Source organism: Epinephelus fuscoguttatus, linkage group LG13 (genome assembly GCF_011397635.1).
Source record: "Epinephelus fuscoguttatus linkage group LG13, E.fuscoguttatus.final_Chr_v1".
In the NCBI taxonomy this organism is placed as follows: domain Eukaryota; kingdom Metazoa; phylum Chordata; class Actinopteri; order Perciformes; family Serranidae; genus Epinephelus; species Epinephelus fuscoguttatus.
In genome coordinates, this window is record NC_064764.1 from 18905174 (window position 1) to 18931103 (window position 25930).

General features: G+C 41.8%; 1 protein-coding gene across 1 annotated transcript; it reads left to right on the forward strand.

Annotated features, from left to right (window-relative positions):
• The first annotated feature begins 2200 nt into the window (after positions 1-2200).
• On the forward strand, positions 2201-20313 carry arsh (arylsulfatase H). The gene is made up of 11 exons (XM_049595161.1): positions 2201-2280; positions 3882-4037; positions 4302-4423; positions 4558-4680; positions 5007-5209; positions 13254-13474; positions 13827-13963; positions 14304-14441; positions 15457-15616; positions 16191-16312; positions 17394-20313. Exons 1-11 carry the CDS (start codon positions 2237-2239, stop codon positions 17798-17800), a joined length of 1833 nt encoding a protein of 610 aa, XP_049451118.1. The 5' UTR covers positions 2201-2236; the 3' UTR covers positions 17801-20313.
• The last annotated feature ends 5617 nt before the right edge of the window (positions 20314-25930 follow it).

Sequence of the window (25930 nt, forward strand, 5' to 3'; positions counted from 1 at the left end):
GTGTGGTCACAAGAAGGCTTGCTGTGCATGTTTCTGCTCAACTTGCATTCGCCAGAGAACACCAGAATCGGCAGGTCCTTCATTGGTGCCTGTTCTCTTCACAGATGAGAGCAGGTTCACACTGAGCACATGTGACAGGTGTGAAAGCGTCTGGAAACGCCGAGGTGAATGTCATGCTGCCTGTAACATCATCCAGCATGACCAGTTTGGTCTGGGGAGGCATATCCTTGGAGGGTCACACAGACCTCCATGTCATAGCCAACAGTACCCCGACTGCTGTTAGGTACTGGGATGAAATCCTCAGAGTGACTGTCAGACCTTACGCTGGTGCAGTGGGCCCTGAGTTCCTCCTGGTGCAGGACAATGCCCGGCCTCATGTGACCAAAATGTGTAGGCAGTTCGTGGATGATGAAGGTATTGATGCTGTTGACTGGCCCTCTCGTTCCCCTGACCTAGATCCAGTTCAGCACCTATGGGACATTATGGATCAACACCAAGTATCGGTCTGGGAGGAGATCCCCCAGGACACCATCCGCTGACTCATCAGGAGCACGCCCAGACATTGTCGGGAGTGCAAACAGGCATGCGGGGGCCATACACACTACTGAGTCACATTATGAGTTGCTGTGATAAAACTCACGCGAGTTGGATCAGCCTGTGATTTAAATTTTTTCTACTTTCATTTTTGGTGTGATTTTGAATACAGTCCTCAGTGGGTTGATGATTTTGGTTTACACTGACCGTTGTTACGTCAATTTGTTATTAACAAACTATACAATGTACATCAGTAAAGATTTTCAACTTCAGTAACTTGTTCATCAAAATCTGTTGTGTGATTTAAGTGTTACCCTTTTTTGAGCAATATAGATTTATAGATACATAATAGATAGATAGATAGATAGATAGATAGATAGAGGCTACCGGTATGTACCCTGTAAATAATTATAAAAATACATTCACGGCCACATTATTAGGTACACCTGATTAACTGCTCATTAATGCAAATAGCTCACTAGCCAATCATGTGGCAGCAACTCAATGCATTTAGACATGTAGACGTGGTCAAGACGACCTGCTGAAGTTCAAACCAAGCATCAGAATGGGTAACGAAGGTGATTTAAGTGACTTTGAACGTGGCATGGTTGTTGGTGCCAGACAGGCTGGTCTGAGTATTTCAGAAACTGCTGATCTACTGGGATTTTCACACACAACCATCTCTAGGGTTTACAGAGGATGGTCCCAAAAAGAGAAAATATCCAGTGAGCAGCAGTTCTCTGGGTCAAAATGTCTTGCTGATACCAGAGGTCAGAGGAGAATGGCCAGACTGGTTCAAGATGATAGAAAGACAAAACTGACTCATATAACCACTGGTTACAACCAAGGTATGCAGAAGCCTTGGAGCAGATGGGCTACAGCAACAGAAGACCACACCGGGTGCCACTCCTGTCAGCTAACAGCAGGCAACTGAGGCTACGATTTGCACGGGCTCACCAAGGTCAGACAATAAAAGATTGGAAAAACATTGCCGGGTCTGATGAGTCTTGATTTCTGCTGTGACATTCAGATGGTAGGGTCAGAGTCTGGTGTAAACAACATGAAAGCATGGATCCATCCTGCCTTGTATCAACGGTTCAGGCTGCTGGTGGTGGTATAATGGTGTGGGGGATATTTTCTTGGCACACTTTGGGCCCCTTAGTACCAACTGAGAATGGTTTAAACACCACAGCCTACCTGATTATTGTTGCTGACCGTGTCCATCCCTTTATGACCACAGTGTACCCATCTTCTGATGGCTACTTCCAGCAGGATAACGCACCATGTCACAAAGCTCAAATCATCTCAAACTGGTTTCTTGAACATGACGATGAGTTCACTGTACTCCAGTGGCCTCCGCAGTCACCAGATCTCAATCCAATAGAGCACCTCTGGGATGTGGTGGAACAGGAGATGCACATCATGGATGTGCAGCTGACAAATCTGCAGCAACTGTGTGATACTATCATGTCAATATGGACCAACATCTCTGAGGAATGTTTCCAGCACCGTGATGAATCTATGATACTTAGAATTACGGCAGTTCTGAAGGCAAAAGTGGTCCAAGTGGCCGGTGAGTGTATAACTCTTGTGCGCGTTTATTCCATACATTAAGGCATTAAGTGTGGTGGTGCGCTTATTTGCCCGTCAGTACTGTAAAGTCAGGAAGGCGCGTCATGCAGCCTCCGGAGCAGAGAGGGAAATGTTTTTATATCTCCCTGAATCAGTGCATTGTGCAGGAATGAGGTGAGTCCACATGGCAGGTTTACCTTCGCCTCTTTATAACAACAACAGGCGCAGTGTCTTTTCACCGAACTACCGTAAAACCAGCTGAATGAACTAAAAATGAGTCCGTCTGATGTCGACGGTTTCTCTTGAGGGCATTGAGGATTGTGTTCACACTTGGCATCTTCGCAGTAGTTAGGCTAAAACGATTTAAGTTTTAAAAGTGCAAATGTTTATGTTTTTATTGATTTAAACACTGCAACGTGTTGCTCACTGTATCCACCGCTGCCACATCAGCTGGCACAAGTCAGGACAGAGTTTGTGGGAGATCAATCACTAGTGCTGTGAAAGGCAAAAGTCCATGTTGTGAGGTTAATGTGTCCACAGCAGGAGTGTTGCTTTTTGAGACTCTTACACAAATGTTGGCATTGTGCCATTATGATAAGTAAGGGGAACCAGTTCATACTTTTGTTTTCCCTGCCAGTCAAACCACAGGAAACACTTAAGGAAACAAGTGATGATGTCATTGCTAAGGGTCAGCTTTAATGGGAGTAGGACACAACTGTCACTTGCTTTCATCACTGAGTATGCTCTACATTTGTATATGCATCTGACAGCTTTAGTTACTAATTACTTAGCAGATGCAGATCAAGAATACATACTATAGTCAGCAAATCAATTATGATATTAGTATATCAATAAGGCTTTAGCTGTCACCTGGGGGAAATACACAAGTTACCCAGCTCTATGTAAATTAATATACAAAGAATTCAAAGTTAGCTCCACATTCATAAGCTGCAGCACATAAATGCATTAATGAATATAATCTATTAATATGATATCCTCCTGAGACCCTGTGTCCTCATATGTGGACATCACTATTGTGGTTTTACTTGACCTTATACTTAATTCTACTTAAATTAGACCTGTTCTCATCTGTGGACACTTTTTTGTGCCATCTTGTACAAACAAGATGGCGGCCATGTCTGCCAAGTCAGTCTGCCGCCATTCCCGACACAGAAGTGGACAAGGTACAGGACCTGATCACATTTGATGTTTGAAATTTGTTAAGTTATGATTAATAATGTTTGTTGTTTGATATGGCAACAAGTTTAACCAATTTTAGCAACAGTAACAAGATAAGACACTGCTAATTATGATTGTCTCATTTGAAGACATTAGGACTCAATTTTTCGTTGACGGTGTTTAGTTTTTTTTATACTTGTCTGGTCCTACCGATCCCAAATAGCTTGGAGAAATTAAAAATGCATACCACGCAAAAGTTCAGGTCTCAGGAGGATGTAGCCTATATGATTCTGAAATGGGCTCTACAATACAATCACTACTTTGACTTTAGTCCTTTAAGTATATTTCGGTGGTAATGCTCTTGTACTTTAACTTTTTCAATGCATGACTTTTACTTGTAACAGAGTATTTATACAGTGTGGTACACTACTTAAATACTAGTACTTCTTCCACCACTGTGATCTACCGGAGTCCAAAGTGAAAAGTTTTGTCTGATCAACAGTCCATAACCCAAATGTATTCAATTTAATATTTGAAACAGAGGAAATTAGCAGATAATAAAATTGCCCAAATCATTTTTAATCTTTCACCTTAAGGTCCCCCCTGCTGGCACATCTTCTTCTCGCCCTGCTCCTGGCAGCAGGGAGAGATGTCACAGGGGAGGAGCTGGACAGGAAGCCCAACTTTGTTCTGATGATGGTGGACGACCTGGGCATCGGTGATATAGGATGCTACGGTAATGACACCATCAGGTCAGTTCTCTTAACGAATGTGTTTCTGTGTACATCTTCCGTTTATGTTTCTATTTTCTCGATTTTATGACTTTTCATTATCAGTAACGTTTTTTGTCATCATCATCATCATCATCATCATCATCGCAGCCTTTATATTACATCATGTCTCTGTTTCTTGTCTCACTCTGATGTGCTGCCTGGAATTGAATGTGTTTTTATTTTATATCTATATGCCTCTCTTTTACCTTATTATACCTATTTACACCTGTTCTGTCCCTATAGGACTCCCAACATAGACAGACTTGCTTCTGAAGGGGTTAAGTTGACTCAGCACATTGCAGCTGCTCCTCTCTGCACCCCAAGCCGTGCTGCTTTTATGACAGGTCGCTACGCGTTCCGCTCAGGTAAGAAGACTGTTACACTTATTTGCCAGTGCAAATAGGAGCATCCTGGTCATATTTGTACAGCGATTTTTGACAGTATGTTCCATGTTTGTTTGTTTGTTTTATTTTTGCCCGTGTGTGTGTCTTTTGACTAGGATTGGGTAGCTTTGGCCGTGTGCAGGTGCTGCTGTTTCTTGCGGGTTCAGGGGGGCTGCCACCCAGTGAGACCACCTTTGCTAAGAGGCTGCAGCAACAAGGATACACCACAGGCCTAGTGGGTGAGAGAAGCTAATGTGATCATTTCTTCTGTGGTCCTGTGGGGAAATTTCATCATGTAGGTGCTTGACGCTGGGTCAGCTATACAGAAGGGCAGAAGGGCACCTGCATGTTTACACACAGCTCTGTACTTGTACTTTTACATTTACACACCAAGCCCTACATGATTTTGCATATGGCGTACACACGGTTTTGTGCAAAGTAAAGAAAAAAATCCTGAATGTATGTAGGATGTTGAAATGAAGCAATTTTACAAGTGCATTGCTGCCATGTATTCACATTCCTGCCATCTATCTCTCTATCTTTTTCTCTCTGTGTGTCTCTGCAGGTAAGTGGCACCTGGGTGTGAACTGTGAACACAGAGGGGACCACTGCCACCATCCGAACCAGCATGGCTTCAGCTACTACTACGGCTTACCGTTCACCCTGTTCAACAACTGTGTGCCTGGAGAGGGAAATGATGTCCTGGCAGACTTCGAGCGTACACTCCGATATCTGACCATGATGCTTGGGGTGGGACTTTTCACACTGGTGGGTGATTTTCTCAGTTGGCCTGTTTAGATTTTTCCCCTTAGAAATGATCCCACTAAGATACTTATGATTATGATGTCAGTTGTGCCCCCGCGCCACTCTGATACAATTGCTGGGGGGTTGAATAATGGTCCAAAGTTAGCAAAATTATGGCAAGGGAACAACTGCCGTGCCCACTTTCAAAGAGTCTCACCTCCAGATATCTGAATGAAAATGTGTTCTACCCACGAGTCTCCCTTAAACTTGAGAAGGCTTGTTCCCAGTACATGTTTTGTTCTTGATAATCAAAGTACTTCTTCAAATAAAAGCTGTATATTTGTCTTTTAATAGGGATTCACCAGTTTGAAAATTCCGGGCCATTAAAGATACCGATGTTTAAAATAACAATTTGGCAGATAGCTGATACCAATGTTTTTATAATCTTTATTCTTTTGTTTTTGTTGATATTTATTCCCCCTTTTGTAACAGGGACACAAAGAAATCTACACTATAAAAATATCTAAATAGTAATTAAAGGACAACTTTGGTATTTTTCAACCTGGGCTCTATTTCCCCATGTGTATGTGTACGTATGATTCATGGGTACCACTCGTTCCAAAATTGGTTCAGTACTGAGGCGCGAAACGAGCTAAAACGGTAATGGGGGCAAATGCGTCCCGTATAAAAGTGCTTTTTTTCGCCACTGACCGGTTCAGATCGCCAGTGCTATCTCTATAGATAGCATATTGTAGCGGCCCTGGGGCAGTGGTGAGTGTGAATGAGTGGAGTCAGCTGTCAGTCAGTGTTGGAGCAGAGAGGGGGAGGGTGGCCCCGCTGGGTACTGTAAATGAGTATGTGTGTATGAAGTGTGTGTTTTTCCCCACTGACCAGTTCAGATCAGCAGTGCTATCTTTATAAATAGCATACTAGCCTTTCCCTTACCTCTGGGCTGTGTGATGTCACGAGCTTTGCTCCACTGGTCTGTAGCTCTCGCTACTCGTGGAACAGCCGTTTTCTTGAGGAAGAGGTGTTTCGGGATTGGATGTCTTCTCTTCTTCGGCTGGCAGTAGTCATCTTGGGAGAAGTGAGCACTGCAGACCCGATGGTCCGCAAGGCGCAGTGTCTGGACAGGAGTGTTAGCATCCATTTGTAGCACAACTAGCCACAACTTCAGCATCTCGCCGTCCAACAAAGGCAGCCTGTGAAAGCTGTACGGGGTGTTGCGCGACATCCTGTTCTTGCGTTCTGGAAAAAGGCCCGTTTATTTGAGCATACCAAAAACACTGGTAACACTCCAGGGGGTAGCACGTAAAAGACTCCATTCCAAACTCTTCTAGCGTAACACACACTTCATACACACATACTCACTTACAGTACCCAGCGGGGCTACCCTCCCCCTCTCTGCTCCAACACTGACTGACAGCTGACTCCACTCATTCACACTCACCACTGCCCCAGGGCCGCTACACATTTGCCCCCATTACGGTTTTAGCTCGTTTCGCAGCTCAATACTGAACCAATTTTGGAATGAGTGGTACCCATGAATCATACGCACACATACACATGGGGAAATAGAGCCCAGGTTGAAAAATACCGAAGTTGTCCTGCAGTCACTGCCTGCTTAGAGCAGAGGTTCATTAGCTCTCCTGCTGATTTTAACACAGATTTGTTGTTCACAATGTGGCATTGTCAGAGAATGTTGAAGGTCCAATTGTGTGGCAGATTCAGATGAGGTTTATTAACTGTGCAGTGGAGACAGATGTTCGCAACAAAGGCATATAATTCACTCTGAAGATCAACATTCAGAACAAGGTTTGTGTAGTGCTTACATCAAAGCCTAGGCTGAAACAATGGGTTGTGGACTGGATGACTCTTTTAATCAGTGTTAAATAGTCTGTGGCACAGAACAGCAGGAACTTAATCAGTGGTCACAAATCACAGTCAATCACTATAAGGCAAAAAGTAGTAGGTAATACATTTCCTTCTACAATTACCTCATTTGTCCTTTATAGGACAACACTGAACATACAAATGTAGCAAGAAAAATAACAGGACATCAATTTAACTTAATTCATCTAAGGCTTCATATGAAAGTTCTTCAGGTTAGTGAGGAGTTGGACCTCACTAACCTGAACTCGCATAGGAGAGGAACGTGATAGGAGCTGTCTTGGTTTGTCCGTTATATTCTTGTGAGGTGCAGACAGAAACATCTCATGTGGTACTGGATTTAAATGAATGTTTCTGACTGCAGTACATGCATGTGTAAAGAAAAAAAACAGCATCAGTAAAGAAATGTACATGAGTTACACAACGTCCAATTTTTTTGCAAAGCCTTTTACAGAAATTTGTCACCAAAGAATCAAATAGGTTAGACAACAGATCATTGGTGTAACATCTTAGTGGAAGAGATCCAACTCTCAAGAATGAAATCTACTGGGGACCTAAACCTCCAGCTTCAGTACACCTTATTACACGGCTTCACAGTATACAGTCATTACTGTGGTATAGAGGAAAACTCAAACATCACAAGGACTTGAGTAGAAAAAGATCCCCAACTTTATTATATGATCTTTGTACTACTTTATGGCTATGCAATTAGGCCATGATAAATTCATACACACTGATTACTGCCCACTTAATTATTGCACAGTCCAGGTAAAAGTCACAGACCGGTCACTGGCCCTTTAATTATTAAACAAACCTGCATACAAACTTTACCACATTGCATTGCGTTCCTAATAACTGGCTCCCATTTGTCAGTTGAAATTAAACTGCGTTACCTGGATCTATGGATGATCTGAGGCTAAGACAGAGTGATGTGAATATTAGCAATTTAAGGAATTTTAGAAGAGGCTTCATTTACCCTTTGCATTGGCACCAGTTGCTAATATTCAGAAGCGCCCCATTCAGTCATCAGATGTCCCTCAGCCCAAGTTTAGCGAGCTTTTGACAATGTTACATTGTTGAAGAAAAAAAATTCTGTCCGGTCCAATTCTGTGGCAGGTTCAGATTAGATTTATTCACTGCATAGTGGAGACAGATGTTCACAACAAGGGTGAAGAATTCACTCTGAAGATCGACATTCAGACCCAAGGTTTTTATACTAAAACAGTGGGTTGTGAGCTGAGCTACTTAAGAGGTCCAAGTGGCAAGAAAGATATATCAGGGGTCAGGAAACCCAGGACAGGCTTATTAACAATACACTCTCATTTAGTCTGCTGTAATCACTTCAGCCCTGAGACAAAGACTGTCTTCCCAGATGAGTTCAAGAAGTACACACAGAGATCTGTTAATCATTGTTAAGTAGTTTTGTCTCGGCACAGAACAGCAGGAACTTAATCAGTGAACAAGAATCATAATAATGCACCATAAGACTAAAATTAGTAAGTAATACATTTTCTCCTACAGGAAACAGAAGGGTGCATTCCCTGATGGAACGATCATGAGTTTGTTGTGTCCTTTAGTCCAGAAGGTGTCCTGGGGAAGATCTCTGTTCATCCTTGCACAACGGGACGCTGGCTGCTACCAGCCATCTTGTCACACAACAGTGAGATCGCAAACCCCATTTGGCAAACAGTCATTGTATTCTCCTTGTACCTGCTCATTAGTTAAAGCTTGTGGCCGTAGTCTCGAGCCCAGCTTTTTAGCCTGCGCAAAATTAATGTGGCACATAGGCCTGGTTCTAGACTGCTTTAAAGGGGGGGCAGTAACAGATGTTGGTTGGTCACCAAAGTGTTGAGTGTTCTACAGGACTGTGAGTTATAAAGCACGCTGTTTTATATTTTTATCTAAAGCTAAAGGGGCATTTTTGGGGGTTTGAGCACATCCAAAACTCAGCCCAGACCTCTGCTGGGAAGATCCTCCCCCACAAATTTTTCTCTTGATAAACAAGCTCTATTTTTATGCTTTTCTTATGCACTCTGGCACCTTATTTACATGTCTTAATCGTTGAAAAATTAAAATGTGTGCCTTAAATTTTTTTATTTAGGATACTTTCCAGGTTAAGTGTGGTATTAAAAGCATTACTAGCTGTAAGTAATTAGCGTGAGTTTTGTAGATAGATAAAATGTAGATTTTCAACAGTTTGCACTAAACTGTCAAGATTTTGAGCAGGATCAGTCAGTAACACTACTATACAACCAGAAACAATGATTATCAGCTGAAAAAAAATGGTTTTAGGGTTTAGTTACTCTTTAAACATTAGCTCCACCTTAACCAGCAGCAACATTAAAGTGATGAGCATATTAATGCACCAAATGATTATAATACATACAATTTATTTTATTCTGAAATGGGCCATTCTGCTTATTTTTGGTAGGCCTACTTTATATTTGTGACACTAACAGACCTAGTTTTGTACTTTAACTTGAATGATATTTTGAATGCAGGACTTGCAACAGCATATTTCTACACTGTTGCTTCTTTTACATATGGAGGCTAAAAGATTTGAGTAGGCTACTCCTTTGTCCACTGTAGTGTACTCGAATATTTATGTTTTTTTTTCATTGACACCCACAATTTTCATGCGGTGTAGTGCGTGCACCGTTCACCTCTCTATCATCTGCAGCCGCCTTTGCTGCTTCTATAAGACGAAACTCTTTTCATGCACAGAGTTTTCACCTATAGTTAAATGAATGAGTCGTTTACCATTTAGTTAGTACTGGATAAGCACCGTAACATTATGCAATGTGACTTTTGACAGAGAACATAATTTGATTCACGTTCGAGCCACAATCTAAAGAGTCCACTAACTGCACACTCCTTTGTCGCCTGAGAAGAAAGTATCAAACTCCCAAATAAAACTTCCAGAGTTTTGTGAGTTGTTGATTAGAGGAAGCTTTACAAACACTCTGAAATGGTGTCTACGACAAATTCTTAATTATTTGTCCCCTCTTGTATATTTGGCAAATGTAACACATTTAGGTATTCCCTTCTTTGTATAAAAACAATCACCCTAACCACCCTCTCACTGGTCGCTTCTTGCCTCCATTCACTAAAGATACAAAATTACAACACTGCCCTTCGGTGGCAATCAACCTCTCAAAGTAGAGAATTATTCAGGGCTAAAGACATCTGTGTTTGGCTTTACTGGTGCAGGCAAAGCATTTTGAGGTGCATTGCCCCCTCTTGTTCATGCCTAGAACCAAAGTTTGTGACACAGCAGAAAAACATTGGCCACTGCCATCAGTGAATGCCATCTTATTTGCCAATAGGCCAGTGACCCTACTTTTTAAGGAAAAGAGCAACCTGCCTATTTGAAGAGTAATGAATTGTCTAACATGTATAGATACATATCACATTGAAACAGGACTGTTGTAGAATGCAAAATGTTAACTGTACTGGTATTAGTCCACGCACATCAAATAATTATTAGTATTAAAGGGATACTTTGCCAGTTTTTAGCCAGCTTTGTAGCTGATCTGTGGTAAACTTCCCTCCATCTAACCCACACCTAGATCCCCCTTCTCATCTCCCTGCTCAAACACATCATCTCATCCGGCAGATTGAACCAGGCAGTACTGATCAAATATAAACCAAGATTCTGTAACTTTGTCGCCTGTTACTTGCCTAAATCATTTCAGAAATTTGAGATTGTTTGTTGCCAGCCAGCCGTGATATTGTTTCTTGTATCATAACAGACAAGCTCGCATTACGTCATCCACCAGTGGGAACGGTATTGATCCAGTGTGGCACAGTGCGTTCTTGTTGGCTACAGGTTGGGCAAAAACAAATGCCACAGCTTTTTTTCCCTCAGTTTTCTCTGTTCATGTAGCACCAATGTGAAAAGTATTTGCATCTCATTACTGCAAAGCCAGCCTAGTTTTATGAAAAGACCAAATTTCCTGCAGCCAAATGCTTCTTTAATCGAAAAATAAGAAGCCAATCAAAACCAAACAAACCAATCCACGTTGGCTTAGTTTTCAAGTAGCCTGTATGCTTTAACAGCATCACAGAATTCTTGACATTAAGTTTGGCTCTTAATTTTAGTGTGCCATCCTAAGACTTTCAGTGGCCCCCATATGGCCACACCTATAAAATGGTTTCTGAGGGTGCCGCTGTATGATTTGTCTTCGAGTGAGGAAAAAGTGAGAAAAATAATATAATCATAAAAATGTGAGGAAGAAGACAGCTGAGCTAGCAGCCAAACTGATGAACAAAAACAAAGAAAACTGAGAGACTCGTGTGTTGCCAGATGAAGAGGAAGAAATTGAAAAACAAAGCCCTGCTGTGCCATTCACCCCAAAGCAATATAACCAATGCGTAATCACTGAGACATGAGCCACAGGGTTGGAAAAAAAAAAGATTGGGAACAAAAGCTGCAATTGTGAAATTCACAGTCACGACAGCCAGAAACCTGTTTAGAGGAAAGCAAAGTGATGTCGAAACTGAAACTCACTGAGGACTTGGCGATGGTAGACACCTGTAGGATGAATGGGAACCAGCTGTGCTACTGGTGGGGCACCAAAAACGCTTGAAAAGAGGAAAACTGAAGCAGCACAAAATAGAGAACAACCAGAAGTTGGAGTGCCCAGCAGGAAGACAGAAGTCTATAGAAGTAATTTAGATCTAAATTTAAATACTGTACAGTATGTATGAACAGAGAACACAATGTACTACTTGTCTCACTCGCAAAGAAGATGAACATATTTGGTAATGGTTTGCGATGTCATCTAGTGGCAAAATCATGGAATTGCATCACAATCCAAGTCCCAGATATTATACATACAATACAATACATTGATGAAGTGTCATGGTACCACCCACAGTATCACATGTGCAGTGCCATGTAGTGGAATGTCAAATATTGAAGCTTTATCAAGAGATGTTAATTCAACTGTTATTTATTTAGGCTTTAGTTTGTGGTAGTGATCAATTATGTTTGAATTTGTCCCTCTTTGTTCCCCTTTTTGTCACTATAATCGAGTCTAATATGTATTTCCTGACATGTTTTTACATGAATGATGTATTTTTGCCTCTGCCACGCCTAAGCCTGGAGGGGATCATGTGTCTGGTCATGTGCATGTGGGTGTGTGTGGGCGTAAGTGTGTGTATGTGTCCGTGTGCAGCTAATCTTGGATACTACTGGACTGATCAGTCTAATAGTTTGTGTGCACATTTATGACTGTGTGCTCAACGACCTCTGGTGGTTGCAGCGATTCACAATTGTTGAAAAACCATTTTAATTGACTGTTGTATACCGTTAGTGACTGCTGACTCCAACAACAAGTCTTACTGTCTGTTGCAAGCCACATTTTGGTCTTCATTGTGACTCAGAAACTGTAAATCATAGAAAAGTTTTGTCTTGTTTGAACCTGAGCATCTGCAGAATATTTCCATACCGGATATGTTATGATCCACTAAATTTAGGCACAATATGAGATGACTTGACCCCCTTTTTTGTTACCTTTGCGCTATCATGAGAGCTGGGAGGGAGAATTCAAGAGGGCACAGCTGTGCTGCGATCCAGCTGTCATAGCTGTGGCTCGAATTTGTTCCATCTGCCACATGGCATCATACCACACTGGGAGCGTTTCAGAAGCTGAGGGTTTTGTCTGCTTGATTTTGTAGACTTGCAGATTGCGCTGACTCGGCCATTTTTCTTTAATATTTGTGCTAGCAGGCTACGTACTGAAATGGTTTCTGGTCGTCTCATTTCTAAACATTGCGTACACCACTTCCCAAGCAAAGTTGTGATGTATAAAAACAGACTTGATAGGAGAAATTTTGACCCATGCTTACGAACATTTTGGAGATGGGAAATCGGCGATGGTGAGATAGAAGCCTGATTGTAGGAAGTGTCCAATATTTCTGGTGCACGCCACTTTTGCTTTTGTCCATGTGTTTTTAGTATGGATCTTACGCATTGTTTTATAAATGAGACTGCTGGGAGACTTCTTATTGTTTATTTAGGGTTTTAAGTACATTGATAACTTCCTTAAAGTGTCTGAACCCCGACAGTTTTATTCATACTGTTTCTGGCTGTGTACTGTATGGCACTAGTTACATTAAGTATGTGCACTTTGTTTCTAAACACACAATGATTGTATGTGTTCTCTGTGTTCAGGTGTGTGTCCGTGTGTGCGGCCTCCTTGAAGTCAGCCTGCGGCTCTTGGTAGCACTGTTCTTTCTCAGTTTCCTAGCAGTCGCTCTGTGGTATGCTCCCTTTATGCTCCTGCAGACCTGGAACTGCATCATCATGAGGAACCAAGAGGTGATCGAACAGCCAATGACAGTAGAGACATTGCCCGAGAGGCTGCTGGGAGAAGCACAAAACTTCATGAAGAGGTTTGTGGGTTTTTTTTTTTCTGGTCTTAAAAATGCCATCATCACCATAAATCTCTGAGTATTAACTGCACCAGGATAGTGTATGTAGGATTGACTCAAAATAAACTACAGTGCCCATGTTCGTCTTTATGAAGCAACAAGTCAATCCTTGGCTCACTGATGAGTTTGTTAGCTGATGCTGTTGTTTGTTTTTGGACATCAGTCGAGGTGTATGGCACCTAGGAATACAACACATCAGGAATCTATTACACAGGCAACACTGTTTATGGGATTTATTGACAGTAAAAGAAAATGTCGCCAATATCATCCTTTATCATACATGACATATACATTTCTCTCTTGTTCCCTGCAGGAATGTTGATCGTCCATTCCTCCTCTTTTTCTCATTGATCCATACCCACACACCACTCTTTACAACCCCCGCATTTGCTGGCAAAAGTCGCCATGGTCGCTATGGTGATAACCTAGAAGAAATGGACTGGATGATTGGTGAATATGTTGTCGCATGTTATTTAATATCTAGTTTTAGGGTGGTAAACCGGTTTGATTGACCGTCAACTGCCAAGTGCAACATTTCACAAAGGTGCAAACATTCCATCATTACTGGGTTTTATACGTATAGAACATATATTCTATAATATAAAATTAATACCTCATGCACACTGTGTCAAGTTATGCTAACCACTAGAAATTACTTGACTTGTAAAAATGAGACCCAACTGTCCTTTAATCATCAGGCTGGTCAGAGCAATCTTACTGTCTCTCTCTGTTAATGAAGTTTGAACCCTCTGTTCAACCATCTCTAATGCTGTATTAATACGTTTTCTAGGTAAAATTACAGAGACGGTGGACTCCCTCGGCCTAGCCAACAATACACTGATGTACTTTACATCAGACCATGGTGGACATCTAGAGATTTCTGATTCCAGAAGCGGCCAGAAAGGAGGCTGGAACGGCATCTATAAAGGTAGACATCATCTTGTCCTTTTTTAAATGAAGAGTTACTTCAACTGCAATCTTTAATGCAGACATCCACATAAGTCTTGAAACATCTATCAACATTATTTACAGTGTAGGAAGTTGTATTTTAAATGATTGATTTATACTGATTAAACATCACTGCGAAAGTCATCCACATGGGGTTAAAATAATCTCAAGCCACCAAAAACTACTATAGGTCATTGTAATAATTTTGAATATGAATCTATATCAGATTCTCAAAGTTTCGTGACTAAGTGCTACTTAAGGAAATCCAGCATATGGTTGACGGCTACACAAGAAATATCTTTGTCATCTCACTTCCACATTGTACTGCCAAAAATTGCCTACTTTAGCTAACAGTACTAGCATTCATGAGAGAACGTGATTCCAGTGGCACCTTGCGAGTGGTTGCAACATTCAACCATTAGCTTTCTTCAAGTTGTTATCTAACCCAATGGATGCTTGTTTGGGGGGCACAGTTTAACGCAGTTGCCTGGTGGTAGATGGTAAATGGACCTGCACTTGTATAGCGCCTTTCTAGTCTTCCGACCAATCAAAGTGCTTTTTACACGAGTCACATTCACCCATTCACACATACATTCACACACTGGTGGCCGAGGCAACCATACAAGGAGCCACCTGCTACTCAGTTTTTAACTCACTCACATTCCGCTAGAACAGTCATCTGGAGCAATTTGGGGTTCAGTGTCTTGCTCAAGGATACTTCGACACGTGGACTGGAGCCTTATCCTCCGATTAGTGGATGACCTGTGCTACCTTCTGAGCCACAGCCGCCCCCATGGACTGTGAATGATTAAAATGTAATAGATGCATTCAGAGGCCACTCAAAATGTTTCTGAGGGCTGTAATTGGCCCGTGGGCAGCACTTTAAGAAACTATGATCTATATCTTGGTCAAATTACCGTTACACAAAGTGTAGGCCCATATCTGTCAAAAATAAAAAATATCTGTGTTGTGCAATTTCTCTTACTTATTTATAGGTGGTAAATCTATGGGAGGCTGGGAGGGTGGGATCAGGGTGCCTGGTATTTTCCGCTGGCCTGGCAGACTAGCAGCTGGAAAAGTCGTGGACGAACCCACTAGCCTCATGGATCTGTATCCAACACTGAAATATTTGGCCAAGGACACACAACCAGACAGGTAAAGACTGACGGACAATGCGTGCTGTCTTTGTATGTTGTGCACTCTCATCCCCCGAGTCATTTAAAAGCTTCTGTATTTGTTGAATACAATAGTTTACCAAACTATTGTTTACAGTTACAAGACGAGGGGAGGAAAGACCATGCAATTACTGTAAACATGAGCATAATGATTCAGGTGCTTTAAGCCAGATGATTACAGCGCAGATCCAGAAGTACCTCATTATGTGTAAACAACTGCGGCTTTTGTTTTGTAGAAGGCTGCTGTGGGGACATTGGTTAAGCTCATTTTCCAAGCATTGTGTGTGTCATTTGTACTTTCTACTTTTTTTATTAGCACATATTGACTTATTATTCATCCTGACATAAGAAGCTTGTGTTCTTCTGTTCCTAAGATAATTACTTTTCTTAATACAGTAGCTATAATATTATGATTTCATTGTGAGATACTTTGTTATAGAACAAAAGGCAAAAAGTCTAGAATCTCTTTCTGCATGTAGTGTTGTTGTGACACGTTCTGCTTTGATTTTAACGCACTTTATTTCATGCCCCCTCCCGTCTTCCCTCTCTCCTAGACAATTGGATGGATATAACCTCATGCCAGTGTTGGAGGGGAAGGTAGAGCGATCAGAGCATGAATTCATGTTTCACTACTGTGGAATCTACCTCAATGCAGTACGCTGGCACCCACCTGGAAGTAAGTTCACACACATAGCACAAAGATGCATTCAATCAAATTGTATCATATCATGATACTCACAATATTTCGACTTGTTGACATATTGACATCATACTGTTACCCACGGCAACAACAAGCATGGCTAAAAGCGAAATTACTACCGACTCCACAGTGGTTCCAAAAAGAGGAGCAGCTTCAGTAGCATGGAATAAACTGTGGCGTCCTTAATGTTTTATGAACAGCCCCGGACTTCTCAGGCTCTTTTAACGAGTTACAGCGAGTTACCCTCTTTGCAGAGGGAACTCATTCAGTGGCCCCTCTGGCAGCAGCGTAGCATCTCTCTCTCCCTATCTTCTCTTGCTGTGCGCACATGGGAGTTGGTGTCGTCAAGTGATTAAACCTTTGGTAATGTAAACCTACATGCCGTTACGGCTCAACAAAAAACTACATATATATGAATGTGCAATAGTTATGGTAGCATAAAAGCCTGTCACAGGTTACAGCGTGATGATTAGAGGAGAAATGACACGTAGAAAAAAAGAGGTCATTAGTCATTTAGTCATTTAGAATTTTGCTATAAGAGAAAGAAATCACCTGTTGATATATATATATATATAAAGATCCCAGGGTACATTTTTTTGTATTTGGGAGCTGTTTAAATGTGTAATTTGTTGATCTATTAATATTAAAATATACAGAATCTGAATCTCACTCTGAGTTACTGTTGTTGTTAAAGGATAACTTTGGTATTTTTCAACCGGGGCCCTATTTCCCCATGTGTATGTGTGCGCATGATTCATAGGTACAACTCGTTTTAAAATTGGTTCAGTATTGAGGGAGGTGGGTGCAGCCGGGAGCCGCGAAACAAGCTAAAACGGTAACGGGGGCAAATGCGTCCCATATAAGTTTGCACATTAAAAGTGATTTTTTTTCGCCACTGACCGGTTCAGATCGCCAGTGCTGTCTCTGTAAATAGCATACTAAGCGTTTCCCTTACCTCTGGGCTCTGTGACGTCATCCCGTGAGATAATACATAATACATTTTATTGAGCTTTAACATGTGCATGCTCACATCTTCTCCTGGTGTGTTTCCATCCAGGTGACTCCATATTCAAGGTGCACTTTTTCACTCCCAACTTTTCTCCCCCGGGAGCCGGTGGATGCTACGACACAAAGGTTTGTCTGTGTCATGGAAAATTCGTGACGTATCACAACCCACCACTGCTGTACGACCTGTTCCACGATCCCTCAGAGTCCCGCCCACTGTCCCCTGATACTGAGCCACGATACGCTGAAGTTCTTGAGCAGATCGCCAAAGCTGTGGAGAGACATCAGACTACCATCCCAAACAAGCAGGTGTCTGATGATACTCCACAACCCAATGCAGATGAACCCAGCGTTGAAAGCCAGATGACATGGAACAAGATTCTGTGGAGACCCTGGCTTCAGCCCTGCTGTGGGACTTTTCCATTCTGCGGCTGTAAAGAGAACACAACGCATATTTAAGGGAAAAAAATCCGCCAGACAGTCTTAAATAATTGACAAAGAACAGCCTGGATTTGGTCAAGCTTGTGTTGTAGCTACAACAGGGTTTCACGTTTTCTCAAGAATTGTTCAGGGTGCATTCATGAGCTCTCACCATTCCAATACTCCAGAGTAATTCAGTGATGTGACTTGAAAATGTTTGGCTGCAGGCATGCAAAGTTGTCACCTTTTGGTAAAATTTGACATTTGAATCTAAAATAGGTCACCTACATTATTTGTGTAGATCCCCTGAGTTTTTGAAATTTGAGCCGGGGGGTCTGGATCTATGAGGATAGAGTGATGAGGAATTAAATGTGTTTCTGAGTTATGGAAAAAAAAAAAAAAAGAAATAAGCTTCTGGCACTTGAGCCGGCCTTAAGGTAATAACCTCTTACAGTAGCAAAACAGATGATAACCTTAGTTGGTTTGTATATGTCAAGCTTAGCCTGATTAGGTTGAGTTGTTCTGATTTAGAATTAGCCATCACAATTTGGATTTAACATTAGGCGATAGCCTTATCCTTATTCCCATTGAGTGTAAAGTTAGCTAGCTTGTTATACCAAATTCCACTCGTTCACCAACGTTACCATTTTGCAAACAAATACAACATAAGTTGAGCTCCTCAGCCAAAGTGCCAACTAACAATGCTAGTGTTAGCCCCTAATGGTTCCATTGTCTTTATGCTAAGATAATATTAGCAAGGCTAACACTGACATAACATGATGCAGTAGTGTAGATATTTAGCTAACATGCAATTACACAACCCCATCTAGGTTTACGCCTGGCAGAGACAAATATGCACATTCATTCATTCATTCATCTTCTAACCGCTTCATCCTCTTGAGGGTCGCGGGGGGGCTGGAGCCTATCCCAGCTGACATCGGGCAAGAGGCGGGGTACACCCTGGACAGGTCGCCAGACTATCACAGGGCTGACACATAGAGACAAACAACCATTCACGCTCACATTCACACCTACGGACAATTTAGAGTTATCAATTAACCTAGTTCCCAATCTGCATGTCTTTGGACTGTGGGAGGAAGCCGGAGTGCCCGGAGAGAACCCACGCTGACACGGGGAGAACATGCAAACTCCACACAGAAGGGCTCCCACGCCCGGGATCGAACCAGCAACCCTCTTGCTGTGAGGCGACAGTGCTAACCACCACACCACCATGCCGCCCCAAATATGCACAATTTATGTAAAAATATACTGTATACATTTGTATACATTTTACATGCTGTATCTATATATTCAGTGAGAAAAATATAGCAGTTGAATTAACAAATTGAGTGAAGATGTTCTGTTTATATAGCAAAACTATAATGACAAAATTGTGCGCGTAAATTCAAGATGGGTGGTAACATCTGTGATCACTTACTTAACTTGAACTACAGTATGTGAATTGAATGTTCATTATCTGGTTCCATTTCAGAGTGAGAGAATTCAGGGAGAAAGAATCTGCTTTCAAAGGAGATTGACGCAGGTGTGAGATTTTTTCGTACAAGCCCTGAACTGATGCCCCTTACTGTACTTTTATAGCAGTAAGATAACATTAATTCTAGGGTGAGTTTTCCCGATATCTACATGCTAAAATCAACTGTAAATCCGCATGTTAAAGGTGATATTTCAGAAAAATAATTTTGTCACATTTTCTCCCCTGACGAGTTTGCATGCCTGTTTGCCTACAGACAGTGTAAAATCTTGGATTTCCATCAAGTCATTACTTGCATTTAGAAGCTTTATTTAATCTGAAATTCAAGTTGATGGCACAATGCAATTAATTGTGTTTTGATTAAGATAGAAAGCTTAAAAAAGGTTATATCAATTAATCAAGCAATTGATCACTTACATGTCACATGAAGTCATACCAGGTCTAACTCCAGTGAAATGCAATCCAGTCAGCACTCTGAACTTGTATATTGCAGTTCAGTCCTTTGTTGCCTCTTCTTTCATCACTGGCAGCTGCTTTATAATTGTCCATGTTTTCAGACGAGCTGCTGTACGTGCGTTTATGGCATTCAGATTTGTTTTAGTAATCTATGGTTTCTAGTGGTGACATTTTTTCAACTGTAGTCTTGGGTACAGTTGCCTCTGTTGTTGTACAAATTAAATCCACAACAGACTCAGTGAATTCATTTATATCATCTGTGACGTTTACAGAGGTGTCCTGGAATGTGCTCCAGTATTTAAAATGAAGACACCTTCAAAACTGAAACAAAATATTTTTGAAACCGATCAAAATTACAGTGAAGATTAAACAATGCAATGACGACACTGTAACAGGGACAAGTGCATTATTACACTGTAAACTTGCAATAGAGCCAAAAAAAGATGCGTCTTTGCAAACATGAAGGGGAAGTCAGATGTTTACGAGTGTGTCATTCATCACGTGACGGATCTGTTCAGTTGGTGCTCCTATTTAGTGCAATAATAAAATCAGTGCTTTAAGGATGACACAATAAAATGTACATTCCAAAAAATCCTGCGTAGCTGTGTCATTGATTACATTATGTATTAATTATTGTTGTTGATTTATTTTTTATGTTTTTATTGAGTTTCACAATTTTGCACAGCTTTCTCTGCTCACGCAACCGTTACCCACTTCCAGCTGACCTCCACCCCATGGTGCAGTGATGCCCAAAATAAAAGAATAAAATAGAATTTAACAGTCATAAATAGGTTAAAGGGGGAGAGAGAGAGAAAAAGAAAAAAGTTTCAAGGAGTTACATGGCTTGATTGACAGTTTCGACAGTAGGGAAGTTGTGCCATATCACAATACAGATGAATGACTGCATAATTTAATCGTAGTTATTGTCCCCTGAATTCTATGAGGCCCCATGTTAATGTTTTAGTCAGCGTGTTCACATCCAGACTGATGGCTAGGTTATCTGACCTCGCCTTTCTTTTACAGATCTATCTCAGCAAGTCCAGCATTTCAGTTAAGCAGGACTGAAAACAGAGGTCGTATTTTTCAGGAAGGTAGTTTAGACCCTGTGCCATTAGAGGGCAGAGTCAGACTGTGTTTGGCTGGTAGTTCACTCTGCTCTGTGTGTGTATGTGTGTGTGTGTGTGTGTGTGTGTGTGTGTGTGAGAGAGAGAGAGAGAGAGAGACGACGGGTGTGAGGGTTAAGGGTGAGATTGCAGCTCAGTTCTGTCACTGCAAGCTCTTGTGCTGTGTGGTATGAATGCTGCAGTAGTATTAGGATTATATGTATTTTCAGTGCATAACAAATTAAGGAGTGCATAGGGGTAGGTATTATGAAGGGCACATGACATTGCATGTATTGCTGTAAGCATATAAGCGATTAGCTGAAGGCTTGAATTTGAATCCTCCTTTGTGCATTTTTGTGTTAAGCTTTAGTGAATGGAAAATACCTCAGTTATCATGTTTTAATGTATATTTTCTCTTGCCCTTTGTTATCCATTGATACTGCACCATTTTCCTCATTTTTCTATCCTTGTCTCGATTCTCCTCAAAATTCCTCCTTGTCACGTCTTCCTTCCCTTCCTCTTCACCCGAGTTGTTTTGATGATACTTTTTGATCTCAGAAAAAGGGAATTTTTCGTTTGACTCACTCCCCGTCAGGAATGTCAAAGCCCAAGGTCAGCCGCAGAACAGCATTGCTCAAAGACTCTGAGGCAGGGTGGGTGCTGTCCACCAGGGTGTCTTAGTTTGACCACAAGGACACCCTGTGGCACCACAGTTCTTCAGCAATAAAAGACTTTAACGACTGTGTGAAATTCTCCATCATCAGTGTCATCAGCGCTGATTAACATCATCATCAGCGCTTGAACTTGTCTCCCTCCAGCAGTGGCTGGCTGTCAAAACATCAAAGTTTTCCAGCCTACAATTCTTCTCCTTCCTCCCCGCCTCTCCGATTCCTCTTCCTCCATCTTCTCAAATTGTTTTCTTCATCTCCTCCTTGTTGTCCTCTCTTCTTCCTCCTCGTCTGCCTGCAGAAATGTCACTCGCATCTGCAAGTGAGGAGGGGAATTTCATCATCATCATCACCATCATCACTGTAATCGTTGCTATCACGGCCGTAGTATTTACTTCTCTCCCTCCAGCAGAGACCCGTACATCAAACACTCAGTTCATTACAGTAGCCACTCCATTATATCTCTAACAGTAAGTCATGCAGTCGACCATACATAATGACATTTGGCTGTATGTCAAAGTTAATGATGGTTGGTGGGATAGAATGTTGCTGGCTGTACATCATGTCACACAAACGCAACCATGTGCACACGTAACCTCACAGACACATGCATGTGTGCACAGGCGTAAACGCGCACATGAGTTCATGCACTCACATGCACACAGTATATCATGTTGTTTTGAACAGATCAGTGGTTTTCTGTAAAGGTCAGTGTTTGAGGAGATGCCATAAAGCATTTTTATGACCCTCTGTTTGACACTCATAAACACACATACAGCTTGAAAAGAAGTGAATATGGCATGGCAGCCTAAACACACTGGAAATAGCTCTCCTGTATTGAGCATGGTACACAACCAGCACCAGCTAAGAGGCTGTTGTTGCATTGTTTTTTCAATTTAGTTGTGGCTTTGTGCCTATAGTTTGGGTGATGCTAAAAATAGAGGTCATTATAGAGCAGAGAACGTTTTTAAAATGAACATCGTCAGTCAGCTGTGGCAGAATATCTTTGTTGTGGAAAATCTGTTTCTCATCTTGGCAATTAGTTTTCACTGCCATTTATATTTACTCACAATGCCAAGCCTGGAGCGGGTTTGTTGCGTTCAGTACTTGGAAGTTTTAAGGATAAAACACCTCCTGATTCTGGCTATTTAAATGTCACACACACCACAGTTGTTCTATCAGTCAAAGTGTGTACTATTTTTGAATGACAGCAAACAAGTATTGTAACCTTTCGCCACCTTCTCCCATCCTTCTCTCTGCTCTGATTACTTCCTCTGAACTGCTGCTTCATTGTTGTGCATTTATAATCATAAACCACTAAAAGAATAGTTCAGCATTTTGGGAAACGTTTTGTTTTTGAGAGTTAAATGAGAAGACTGATAACACTTTTATGAGTTAGCTTTATTGCTGCATTCATGTGCTCCTCAGATGGTCGGGTTTCCTGAGTTGGGGAGTTGTTCTTCTGACTTTAGTGTGTTCATAAGCTTTTAATTCAGGACACAGCATGGATGCCACAAAGACGATGTGCTGTATTTAAACATGTTGATAGCTGTTTTGCACTGGCACATTCTCTAAAACAATTACGATATTGCCTTATCTGGGTTGTTATTCAGGTTAATGCTAATAAATACATTTTCTAACTAGTCTAAATCACTCTGTGTGGACATGTAACAGTTACAACCTAATATCATACTACAAACTGGAGCCTATATGTGAGCAAACAATTGATGTGCAACATGTGAAATGAAAAAAAAAGTTACTTCTCCACCATGTGTCTGTGTGTAATGTCTCAAAGTTGGCAAGTCGTGTATCAAAACTTTTCTGGACTTTCCAAATGCCTCCAGCTTGATTGGGTGTTCATGGGAATGTACCCAGTGGGGGACTAACTTTTATTTTTATTGCAAAAATGCATCATAATTGTGAAAGCTGGAACTATGGCTGGGAAGCAATTAGCATAGCTTAGCTTATTGGTGGCAAGAGACAGCTAACCTGCCTGGCTCAGTCCAAAATTCAAAAATACAAACACTTTAACACTTTCAACACATTATATTGTTTTTTAGAGTCTTACATAAACACAAATGCAACAAAACACTTTGTTGGTTTTACTTATTCTTTGTTCATAACCAGTTGTCCTGTTAAGAGTCGAGGGTGTACTGTCCCAGCTGATTTGGGCGAGAGGTGGGGTACTCCCTGGACAGGTCCCCAACTTTCACAGGGCTAATACATAGAGACACCCACATTCACACCTACAGGCTTTTGAGTTCCAGATTAACCTAAATTAACCTGACCGAAATTAGTATAATCCAAAGGGGGGCTGGGTTCAGTCTAAGAGATAGAGTGAGGAGCTCAGGCATCTGGAGGGAGCTTGGAGTAGAGCCGCTGCTCCTTTGCGCCGAAAGGGGTCAGTTGAGTTGGTTTGGGCATCTGATCAGGATGCTTCCTGGGCGCCTCCCATTAGAAGTGTTTCGGGCACGGCCCACTGGTTGGAGGCTCCAGGGCAGATCCAGAACACACTGGAGGGATTACATATCTCGTCTGGCCTGGGAATGCCTTGGGGTCTCCCAGGAGGAGCTGGAAAGTGTTGCTGGGAAGAGGGACGTCTGGGGTGCTTTGCTTGGCATGGATGGATGGATGGAATTAACCTTACCCATAACTTTGCAAAAAAGTGTTGGGTGTGGTAACTTCCTGGACTCAGAGACAGAGATATAGACTATACGCTGTGCTGACCATACTTAGCAACCACACTATGCCTGGAAATGCTGCACAGACGTATTAGGCAGATGGATAAACTGTTCTTCAAGAAACAGTTGGCACGTAGAGTTTTAAAACAAAAATTTTCGGTTAACGGAAGACTAATCGTCTGCTGGGTTAAGCTCCATACATTATGTATGGAGCTTAACACATCTAACTCTGTAATAGAAAATGAAATGGTGAATTAGTCCCTTTAACTCACCTAGCAGCCTCTCCACCTCGAGAGCGCATGCTGTGCCTTTTTTACCCACGGCCGTGTCGCAGTGAGAAGATTCTCAAGATAATTGGAGACCTACAAACACAGTAGCTTTTTGTTGACTGTGGAAGTGTGGGGAGGAAGGAAAAAGAAATGCTATTTATATAGGTGCAAACGAGGGCAGAGTCTCTGTGGCCACTCGGTAGCCATTTTACTCTTCTGTTTGGCTGAGGTTTTCTTTAAACCACAACTGACCTCTGTGGTAAAACCATCACATACCATTACAATCTACAGCTCATGCCCAACACTGTGCGCACTCTTTGCCCTTTTATGCCATTTATAATTTCCTCAAAATTAAAGCTAACATTGTCTGCAGTGGGACGAAAGGCCCGGAGCCACATGACCAGGAAACTAAATGAGAAATACACATTACAGTGTTAAAAAAGCTGATGCATTCAGGAGGGGAAGATTTCACAGAGGTTTCTGCAGAATACAATATAATCAACTTACATCCATCCACTTTGTAACTCTCTAACTTCCCTTACTAACCTGTCCAAGACCGATATTACTCCATCAATCAATCTGTTTGCCCATATATCTGTTTCTCCTTCTGGTTAATACACTTGGCCTCACCTTCCACAACAAATTGCTGTGGCAAAGCACCATTACAACACTATTACATTAGGAAGCACGGGAAATGTGCGATGGAGAGAGAGAGTGTCAGGTTTGTCAATGAATGAGGCTTTTAGAGAACAGGACCGAGGTGTTTATGCTGCTATTAGTGCCAGTTGGATTTGTGTGTGTGTGTGTGTGTGTGTGTGTGTGTGTGCGCAGGATATGTCGTTATGTGTAAGGACACAGTACAGAGAGGAGAAAGTATTTGCATGCATAGCTGTACGCTTATTTATAACATGAATGTCAATGCAGTGGAGGCAGATTTTTGTGCGTGTACGTATTAGTTTGTGAGATTATATGTGTGTGTGTTTCCAGCAGCACTGGGCCAAATTGTTACAGTGTGAGATAGGCTCCAGGGGATGAAATGTTGTCTCTGCTGGGGAACTTTCACTGCGCACACGCACAGACACACACACACACACACACCAATACACTAACACTAACTGACTCTAAGCCTCTCTCAATCTCTGCATGTCTGTACTTTGCTTTTGTATCTAAATGTAACTCTGATCCCTAAGACCTGTGGGGGGGCTGTGCTGCACCAGACCGTGTTGTGTTTTTGTGCATTCGTGCATTTAGTGTGCCACAGTGTCTGTGGTGTAACTATTTGTCATGTTGTGTACCATATGGTCAAAATTACCCCTCACAGGGGACAGAGCTTCAGGCAGGGACTGGCAAGTCGGCACACACACACACACACACACACACACACACACACACACACACACACTCACGTACACTCCTGTGCACACAAAATCAAAATACAAAACCTGACAATATCCACATGCGCACCCTCCAAATACATTTGCTCACTAATGTAGATGTACC

Coding starts and splice junctions, on each gene's coding strand:
- arsh (XM_049595161.1), top strand. CDS start 2,237: ATGTTTTTATATCTCCCTGAATCAGTGCATTGTGCAGGAATGAG. Junction 14,442..15,456: donor CTGGAACGGCATCTATAAAG/GTAGACATCATC, acceptor ACTTATTTATAG/GTGGTAAATCTATGGGAGGC. Junction 15,617..16,190: donor AAGGACACACAACCAGACAG/GTAAAGACTGAC, acceptor CCTCTCTCCTAG/ACAATTGGATGGATATAACC.